Source organism: Euprymna scolopes, unplaced genomic scaffold (genome assembly GCF_053919585.1).
Source record: "Euprymna scolopes isolate OS-2025 unplaced genomic scaffold, ASM5391958v1 sca167, whole genome shotgun sequence".
Lineage (NCBI taxonomy): Eukaryota > Metazoa > Mollusca > Cephalopoda > Sepiida > Sepiolidae > Euprymna > Euprymna scolopes.
Window position 1 is genome coordinate 65783 of NW_027633177.1, and position 11045 is coordinate 76827.

Consider the following 11045-nt stretch of genomic DNA (forward strand, 5'->3'; position numbering starts at 1 on the left):
ATGCAGCCAGACTTTGTGGACACCCTGTAGATTATGCAGCCAGACTTTGTGGACACCCTGTAGATTATGCAGCCAGACTTTGTGGACACCCTGTAGATTATGCAGCCAGACTTTGTGGACACCCTGTAGATTATGCAGCCAGACTTTGTGGACACCGTGTGTGTGTATATATAATATATATATATATATATATAATGCTGATCCCCCCCCCCCGTCCCTTATGCCAGTTCTTTCTGAAAGTGTTAATTTTATTTAAAAAAAATATTAAATGCATATATGATAAGGGGTGGGTGTATAACTCCTCTCTACTCTCTTCATGCATCACATAAGTCTCCAAATTCATACCCCCCCCCCTCTATATAAGTACTCAATGATTTTAATTTTGACTTGGTTGAAACTCATTAGAATTGTTTAAGAAAAGGAGTTGCTTTTTATTCTGTTTTCTCTCCAAACACACAATCATAAATACTTCAGATTAAGAAATTCATTCTGATTTAAGCTATTTTCCCTTATTGGCTACTTGTATCCTTTATTGTAAAGTGACTTCTAGCTGTAAAAATAGTCGTATTGGTGATGTAGCATCCCAAATGTGCGTTCTTCTCTTCTGTTATAACTACAATAATGTAACTAAAAGAAAAAATCACCAGTAATGTTGTTACGTGTCTGCTTTGTTGCTTTATTCGTTTACAACATTACCAAGCTTTTATTCGTCTGCTCCTCGGAAGGGTAAATGAAGACAGTTTTGAAAAATGTCCGGAGATGGTCAGCACACAAGCCAAAAACTTGTTTTCAACTTCCTTTCTATGAATAGATAGAATTTTCCACACTTACTTTTTAATCCAAGTGCTGTTATTTAAACAAGAACAACCAAAGTGCTAATGTGGATATCTGCTAGCTATAAGACATGAGGATTGTAAAAATACAAACTCTAAGAGGAAAATATTTTAAATGAAAATTTGAAAAAAAAATACTTAAATCAAAACCAAAAAAAGATCATGGACTTAATTAAAAATATTGTAATCTACAACAAAATTTAATTTTTTACCATCAATGTGAGAAGTCAATAACACTCTAAATGTACATAGCAAACAAAAGCTCAACATTATATAAACAATCACAAACAATATACAGCAAGCATCCATTTACAAAACGACCATTATAGCACAAATTAATCTCTAAGGTCGATATACCAGTAAACAATGTGAAAAAAATATTTGGAAAATAACTATAAGAACTTGAAGCATGAACTCCTCCCAGAGTTACTGGTACTGGCATTAAAAAACAAAAAGGGTTGCTATGTTATAAATAGGGCTATGACAACAGTATATTTCATTTTTTTTTTTTTTTTTTTTTTTTTTTTTTTTTACTCTATAGTGTGTATCTGTTGATATTTTATATGCTTTTATATAAAGTGATGTGGTTCTCTGTTGATTAAATGTGTCAGATATATACTCGAGAGTCAAAAACAATAAGAATATTCTGTTGTCATAGCCCTAGCCATAAAACACCCAACCTAAGTAGTGTTAACATTATTTTCATCTACCTACCTGATTGGTTGGTCACATATTTTCATTGAGGAGACACAAGTGCAGCAAGTTTGTTGGAGCAGATTCCATTGTAAAACAAACTTTGGGATGTGGTGATGAGGTTGAAGCTTAGTAGACGGTGTGGGGCATATTAGATTGGAACCCCCACCCCCCCTCCAAGATGAAGGTACTAGTGATTAGTATACCAGCTTCATGTATAGGTTTTTTTAGGATACAGGGGGTGACTTTTTCTAGCCTGGTAAAAGGAGCGCACCTTCTTTACTGCAGATTTGGCAGTACCTTTTCTGTATTCCAATTCACGTTATCTTTTTATTGTTTTCTCTTCTAGTACAAAGCAACTGATCTTGTGATTCCTGGACCAGGAAAACTGGAAATGGTCTTCACACCAGAAAATGGAACAGAGAACAGAATAACCATTTTCAATTTCAAAGATGGTGGTGTCGGTATGGGAATGTACAATACTGATCAGGTGAGTTGTGAAATGGGTTTTCTATTCTTGCCATTAAAAAAAAAAAAAGCTGAATCAATTGCGCTTGCTAAAAAGTTTGTTCATTTATTTGCTTTTCTCAGTTTATAAGAAACTCAAACAAGCTTAGAAACATAACTGAGTTTATGCAATTCATTGTTAGTGGGACCTCTGGAAATTCCACAGCAGACTCTTTCATGTCATATGTTGGTGTTCTGTGGATGTTCAGCGTAAATGGAGATGCCCTGATATTATTGTAGCTCTTTTGTTAAAACTGCAAAAAGTATTTATCTAAGCTAGCAGGGATGCCTGTCGTGGCTAGGTTTAAAATTTGCTTAAATATGATATTTTAATTTATGCAGAGTTCATATATTATTATAGACTCAATTTTCTATCGATTTGTATATATTATGAAGTTGTGATTTCAAACATAAAAAAATATATATCTATATTACTTGGGTACATCAGCTTGACGGAAAAATTTAGGAAGAAATATATATATATATATATATATATATATATATATATGAAACTTGAGTTCCTTCAGCTATGATCGAAACTGAAACGAAAATTTATGAAGAATTCTTGGTAAAATTATTTATTACAAGAAATGGAAAGTCATAACAATCAAACCGCAGTCACTTGGAAGAAAAAAGATGTAAGTGTGACACGCAAAATAACATGCGCTATCGTATTAATATATAAATAATCAATCATCTCAAAAAAAATCGTATTAATATATAGATGCTTGATTTGGAACTCTTCAATATCTGCAATTTTTCTTAAATGACAATCTTGCTTGGTAAACTATACCTTTCACTTGATCTGTCGATCATCTTTGGCCAGCCAGCCAGAGTATCTCTCACTAAAAGTTTTGTTTTTGGTATCAAGCAAACCATTTCAATACAAGCAAGGATGTAAGAACTCCTCTGCTCGGAAGCTTATTTTATCTGACTGTCGAACATACTCGTTACACCAACTATAGGATTTGAAGAATCTCTATCTCGACTATTATATAAAAGGAACTTTGTGAGTTTGTTCCCTATGGACTCAAAAATGCCTAGGTCAGTTATGAAATTTTGCACAAAGGTAATTTATGTGCCTGGCAGTGTTCTTAAATAGGTTTTGTGTTGGAATGTCTTCGATAAGTATCGATAAACGAAATAATGCGATGAAAGCAGCGACAGGCAATTTTAACCAAAGTTAACATCTTACACAGCCTAACATCACAAGTGCATTTGAGAAATTTTATTACCACACAAGCTGAAAGGCCTAACATAAAATCAACAGTAGGTTCTTTGATATGACAAGGACATGTTTGAAGTGAATATTTCTGTTTAGAGCATAGTTGAAGCATGATACATGACTTTTGCATTTTAAACTTTAATGCAAGCCATTATATAAAATCATTTTATAAAATCAACAGTAGGTTCTCTAAAGTGCAATATATTAGGAACTTAGTCACTGCGAGAGGCATGTGGGACTTCTGGTGCATTGCGATCAATCGATTTGATCAAAAAATGGGCTATTCATCGATTTCAATGACAATAAAAAATATGAAAGTGTGAAACATTCGTCGATCATCGTTCAGTCCCAGGTAACATCGGGTCACCCTGCTAATAGGAATATAAAACGATCTTGAGTAGGCCAGAAAGATAATCTTAAAAAAAAAAAACCCTTTTGTTCAACTCAATATAACTCTGTTTGCTGAGCTTAAGATTTTTTGAAATGAGTCAATTGCTCCTGAAATTAGGTCTTTAACTTTGTAACAGACTAGTAAAAATAAGGACACTGAAACTAAATATTTCATTAGTCAGACAACTATACTCCTTTATGTCAAATGATTGTTGTATAACTATGGTTTTGTTGTAGTGATGTTTGTGTCCTTTTTATAGCCTGTTTCACTTACCTACTATTCCACACAATGATATTCTAATTATCTAAAAGAAAAAAAAATTCACATTTTATACTTTCTCATATTTAACTTTGTTAAAAAAAAAAAAAAAAAAAAATTTGAGATAAAGTCGAATAATTTTTTTTGGTTAAGAACAAAATTTTGTTTGTTTTTGATACTAAAAATCATCTGTTCTATTCTCAAGCTTGACCACTAAAAACCAATGGCATTTTGCTTTAAATTGACTCCAAATTTTTTTTATTCAATTTATCTCAAAATGTTACGTTCAAATTCAAGGGTTTTGTCAGAATTAACGGATGCTCTTTGGCTTGGAACAAAATTTAGTATCTGTTTTGTCTTTGGTTGATGAGGAATTCTTTTAAACTGAGGCAATTTTAATTTTTCTTTGGATTCAGATTTTTTATTTTCTCCCATTAAGTACTAACCTTGTGTCTAACTTTGCCATCCTGTATAGGCAAGTTAAAAAAAACAAACAAAAAAAACTAACCATCACCCTCTTTTGTTTTTCTTTCCAGTCAATTCGTGATTTTGCCCATGCATCCTTCAACTTTGCATTAATGAAAAAATGGCCACTGTATATGAGCACAAAGAATACCATTTTGAAACGTTATGATGGTCGTTTCAAGGACATCTTTGAAGAAATCTATGAAGCGTAAGTAACTTTGCAAGTGACCCATTTTTTAAACCTTGATATTTCCTGTTATATACTTTCTTGATTTATATGCATTTTCCAGAAAGGTTCGCCACATGCTTGGAAACAAAATTTCACCACCTATGGTCTTGGGTCAGTTTTTCAGTTGTCAGGAGTGACATTCCAGTCTAAATCTTTATCTGGTCAGCCTATCATCTTGTCTTAGAATTTTTCATATGGTGTACTCATAGTACCTTTTTCAAATCTTATAGAAGATAATTATATTAAACTAGCCATGCCATTGTGAAGGGCTTAGAAAAAAAACCCAAATAGTTGTTTGTAATTTACTTTTAAATAGGCTTTTGAAAAATTTAGTTTTAGAGTCGTTTTTCTTTCTTTTTCCCTTTTTTCCTTTTAGCGTGAGACGGGCAATTTTCTTCCATCTGCAACCAAAACTGAACCATTCTTCAATTTCATTGCTGTGAAATCTGGTCAAGTCAGATATGTATGTGGGATGCTGCCATTGTGTTTTGTAAAATTGTTGAGTTGCCTGAATACTCCATGTGGCAGATGTACATTGCCTTATAGTTGTCAATACACACAATGCAACCATTTTCTACTTAATTTACAAATTATTCTTTCCATGGGAGTCATATTTCAACATGTTATCGAATATATATATATATATATATATATATATGATAAAGCAAATCTATTTCTGAAAACTTTGTATAAAATCGATATTTGTTTTGGAATCACCATCTATATAATAAAATTTAGTAGACTGTGCGCCCTTTCTTGAATCTTGTCTTCAAAGATCGGGCATTTTGCATCTTTAAAAAAAAAAACAAATAAGATGGATGAATTTATATTTTGCTAGATTCAGCCACTCTGAAGCGTAGATGACGAAACACGTGTCAGTGTATAATTATATTTTAAACAATATATATGCTGCTCCCCATTTGGGGGTACCCAAATTGGTAAAAGGGAAAATTATTCCCAACTCACATTTAGGCAAAAATGCACTTATAAATAATTGAATTCCTTCAAAGAGTATCGCAAACAAATAACATCTACATAAGGAATCGTATTATCGGCCTGTGGCTTTTTTCCATGGGGTCTCAATTTCGAATCTTGCTAGATTCAGCCACTCTGATGAGTCATAGATGACAAAACACGTGTTGGTGGATAATTATATTTTAAACATATATATATATATATATATATATGTTTATATATATAATGCATATGGGCATGACTCAAAGGCTAAGGAGTGAGGGTGGAGAGTTATGTTTTGCTTTCGATTCTTGCTGATGGGACCTAAGTAATATATATTTTTTTAGTTTTGATCTCACTACTATATATTGGGTTCAATAAAATAATTGATAGAGAATTGTCTTTTTAATAATAAATACATAATCTGCATGAATTCAAATATCATATTTAAGTGTGTCTTATGACCGGGCAATGCCAGGTGGCCTGCTAGTTTAAAATAAAATTTACTGAACATTGGTTTATTTTTTTATTTAATTTCTTGTCAAAAATAGTTTAGCAACTTTTTTATCATATAGTCAGTTTTCAATAACCTAAAAATAGCAGCAACTCCTCTGTGGTTTTATTTGTGTCCTTGCCTCTTTTACCTCCTTTTGTTGGCTTAAACACAATCTGCTTTGTTATGTTGAAGTAATAAACATGTTGTACTTGCCTCAAGTGAGTTGACTGTTTACTAGACTATTCATAGAGATCGCTTGTAAGTTTAAACCTCAACTGGACATAATAAAACCTTCCATTTTGACCCTATGTGGAAAAGCATGTTTTTCTAATATTTCAATGCAACTGTATGAAAATATTAATGTTCATGTATAAAAAAAATATTTTTGACCATCACTTGTGAAATATTTAATTATTCCACTTTGTTTGAGTAAATGTCAACAGAATTGTTTTCTTTTTCAAGTGATTATGCCAAGAAGTTTGATGAGCTTGGCATCTGGTATGAACATCGTTTGATTGACGACATGGTTGCTCAGGCCCTTAAGTCTAGTGGCGGCTTTGTTTGGAGTTGTAAGAATTACGATGGAGATGTTCAATCTGATATTGTGGCTCAAGGTAAGAGGAACTAAAGGTTAACTTTCTACGTTGAACTTTTAACAGAACTGTCTTTTTTTCTCCCCCTCCTCCTCAGTATTGTATAAAATAAGATTTAATTTTGCTATGAAATCAACTGATTGATCAATGCTAGTATGGAAGTGTAGTATTTTTTCTGACAATACACTTCATTTGTCCTTGGTCTACGAGGAAAAAATCCTTTAGACTTAAGCAATTTTTATTTATGTTCCAATCTGGATTAACACTTTCTTAAAGCTTGATTTTCTTCATTAAAATCCTACTTTGTGTCTCGTTCTGTTCATGTGAGGAGGCAAGCATAGGAACAATAAATCAAAGTTGTTGCATGGCCCCCTTGGTTGCAAAATTCATCTCATTTTGCCATTGGTACATCTGGGCATCCTCAAATTAATATTTCGTTTTCTACATTTTTTTTCAGGATATGGTTCTCTTGGTTTGATGACCAGTGTTTTGATATGCCCTGATGGGAAGACAATCGAGTCTGAAGCTGCTCATGGAACAGTAACGAGACATTACAGAGAACATCAGAAGGTGAGGAGATATGACTATATGCTAGATAATGAGGAAAATGAATCCTTTCTAATCTTGCCACTCGTAGTAATAATGGTGTTGGTAAACTGAATGTATTTAAAATAGGTATCACAAATCAACTTAGTTTACCTTGTGAAATTGGGTAAATTTTGTAAAATTTACTCAAAAATTAAAATAATAAAGATATTGCAATTTAAAATTGGGTAAATTTTACCCAATTTTAAATTGCAATATTTTTATTTTTTAAATTTTTATTTATTTTTTGCTTTTGGTTATTTTGATAAAATTTAGATGTAAATAAAATTTAATATTTTCTGTTTTTTTGTGTCCTTAATAGTTAGTTTATTCTATTTTTTTAAATTTTAATGATTTTAAATTGGCTGTGTGCGATATTGTGTAACTCTATTGACATAATAGTCCCATATTAAAGGAAAGCAACTAGTCAGTATGGAGGGTTTAATAATAGGGTTTTGTTTTCTTTTACAAGAAAAATAATCAAAGTAAAAACTAGATTATATTGATTTACTGTGTAATGAATAATATTTGAAGATTCAATGTGTTAGCTGTTGAAACAAGTTTTATATGAGCAGTTGATTATGCTGTCATTTTTGCATGTTTTTAAGTCGTAATTAAATATAGTCTAATGTTTTGTCTTGATCAATAATAATTGTTTCAATTATGACTGATTTTTATTCAACACAAAATGAGAATCCACATTTTTTTTTTTTTTTTTTTTTTTTTTTTTTTAAAGCCAATATTTTTACTGTTAAACTTGGCTTCTGGACCAATAGTACACAAGACTTAAAAATTTTCTCAATTCTAATAAACTTTAAACAATCATAGTTCAGTTGCTAAGTATACTACTAAAATAAATTTAACATTTTGTAAAGACCTATGTGCTTGCATTAAATACTTTTAGATATGAAAATAAAATTTTATTTAAAAGCATGCTTGAGACCTAGCAAGTAACAAATGTATTGGGTTTTCCAAATTTTGAAAATTTGATCTGGAGATAGGGTAGTGTTTCTTACAAATTTTTTTTTTAGTATTTTCACCGTTTGCTTATTCCTCTTCCAGGGTAACCCAACAAGCACAAACCCCATTGCCAGTATCTTTGCCTGGACCCGTGGCTTGGAACACAGGGGAAAACTTGATGGCAATCAAGACTTGGTCAGGTAAGAATTTTGTTTCTCTTAATGATCTAGCTTATGAACCGAAAAAAAAAAAATGAATTCCCTACTCTGCAAAATGTGTTGACTGACATTGAGTTTAGCCCAGTTGTACTATTTTCTACTGTGAATCTGGAGTGCTTTGATTTGCTTATATTGTTTACAAGAATAATTGTGGGCTGAACAAGACCGAATACATAAGTGCTGATACACCCAATACTCTTATCGATTACGTGTTCTGGTTCCTGTTAAAAGATTTTACGTACTGGATCTCTACTCCTTATGACACATCTTACACTTCTGCCTCTCTTACCAAATTCCAAAACGCATTATCCATACAAAGAAGACTTCACTGGTTTGGATAGATTCTTCAACAGCTGTAAGTTGGTGGTCCCAATTTTATTCGTTGGCTGGGGGAAGTGCAAAGGCTACCAACTAAAGATCTGGATTAAAACGGCAAAGAGAAAGGTAGAGCTAGTAGCTGATCCTCTCCCTTTTGAATTTGTTGTTGAAATTGGGAATGATCAAGTATACTAGAGACTTGGCTGCTGAAAATAATGAATAGCCAGCTTGGAGGAATACTGTTACAAGCCTACTGTATTTCACTGTATGTGACAGAAGAAATAAATCTGTTCACAAAGTGATTTTTCTTTCCAACATTTGTTACTCCAACTCCCAGAATGGATAATTATGTTTTTTTAATTATATAGATAATTATATATATTTTTTTTAATTATATGGATAATTTTATATATATTTTTTAATTATATGGATAATTCTATATATTTTTTTAAATTATATGGATAATTCTATATATTTTTTTAAATTATATGGATAATTCTATATATTTTTTTAAATTATATGGATAATTCTATATATTTTTTTAAATTATATGGATAATTCTATATATTTTTTTTAATTATATGTATAATTCTATATATTTTTTTTAATTATATGGATAATTCTATATATTTTTTTTAATTATATGGATAATTCTATATATTTTTTTTAATCATATGGATAATTATATATTTTTTTTTAATTATATGGATAATTATATATTTTTTTTTAATTATATGGATAATTATATTTTTTTTTTTAATTATATGGATAATTATATTTTTTTTTTATTTTTTTTTATTTTTTGTATTCCTTACAAATTTTGTATTACAAATTATTTTTATATTTTTACCCTATAGGTTTGCTCAAATTTTAGAGAAGGCCTGTGTTGACACTGTTGATAGCGGCAAAATGACCAAAGATTTGGCCGGATGTATTTATGGCCTTAAAAAGTAAGTAGCATTTTTTTCTCAAATAAAATGATTTGCCTTTGATTAATTATGGACCCAAATTCTACTACATATTTTAACATCACTACATAGTTAAAGCAAAATATATTCTTTTGGATTACTGATTTCTAATGCGATTACTTTTACCCATTCATTCACTTTTTATTTTTGCTTGTTTGAATTCGTGTTTTGAAATCCTAAATCTATAATGGCGCGTCTAATCTTTATTTTGAAGATAACGTTTTAAGCCAATCCCAACACTATTCCCATACTCATCTTCTCCTTCGTCTTCTCTTTCATCTCTGGCAGTGTCCTCATATCTCACATGACGACTGCCAAAGAGATGTGCACAGGTGCACAAGTATAAAAATAAATAAAACAAAGGAAAATGCAGACTCTGACACTTTCTGTAAATATTAGTTTCACTCTGGGCACACGCATGTGTGTGTGACACCATCGGCTCTCTTAACACTAATTTCCACCAGGTCTTGCTAATTGAGTGTTTATATTAGTAAAATCTGAATGGACAATATGGAATTGAGTGATGGTGTTTATAAGAGAAGGGGAGGGGTCTTTAATAGTACTGACTCCAATATACATTTATTTCAAAAGGAATATTTTTTATAAATACTTTTCAGAAAAGTGAAATTTGTTTTTAGTTGAAAATATTTAGTTGAAAATTATTTTTCTGGTATAAAAAGGCAAAAAAAAAATTTTTTTTTTTTTTTTTTTTCTTGAGAAAAAAATAATTAAATTGCTACAATTTTAAAATTGATTTTACTTAAAGAATATTTAACTGACAAATATTTTGGCAGAGGTTTTTAGTAGTATTTTTACAGAAAGTTTTTTTTTTTTTTTTTTTTGTTTTTTTTTTTTTAATGTTTTTACAGAAAAATAGTTTTAATAGTATTGACTGACAGACATTATTTCACAAGGAAAAACATTAACAGTAAATTATACAGATTGATTTAGAAAATGCTGTCTCATTTTGCCAATTGCTATTCATCCTTAGAAAAATAAGACTTAATTGCTCTTTAGAAATTTCAGCTTTTTTAATTTTGCACAGTTTCATTGACCTTTTATCTGATGTGATTTTTATTTTATTTTTCTTCCAGTGTAAAACCAGAACATTATTTGGTCACCATGGACTTTTTGGATGCCATTGCCGAAACTGTTAATAAAGAGTTGTGATCTCGGTATATTCTAGAACTAAAGACAGGAAGATAGTACGGCAACTAAAGGTGTCTCCCACAGTACAGATAGAAAAAATATATCTGGGACTAGCTAGTATGTCAACGAAAAAAAAAGCAATGCACATTAGTCACTCTGCCACCCTTATTACTAGTATGACCAACACAATATCTATGCAACTT

The 11045-nt window shown here is 30.9% G+C and overlaps 1 protein-coding gene across 1 annotated transcript in view; it reads left to right on the forward strand.

Moving 5' to 3' along the window:
- Positions 1-10984, forward strand: part of LOC145273792 (isocitrate dehydrogenase [NADP], mitochondrial-like) — a 37785-nt gene extending 26801 nt beyond the window's left edge. The window contains exons 4-10 of the mRNA XM_080127129.1: positions 1876-2016; positions 4444-4580; positions 6514-6665; positions 7102-7214; positions 8292-8389; positions 9583-9675; positions 10788-10984. Coding sequence (XP_079983255.1) covers positions 1876-2016; positions 4444-4580; positions 6514-6665; positions 7102-7214; positions 8292-8389; positions 9583-9675; positions 10788-10863 — 810 coding nt within the window. The 3' untranslated portion in view covers positions 10864-10984. The remainder of the gene's footprint in view (positions 1-1875; positions 2017-4443; positions 4581-6513; positions 6666-7101; positions 7215-8291; positions 8390-9582; positions 9676-10787) is intronic.
- Positions 10985-11045: the final 61 nt, after the last annotated feature.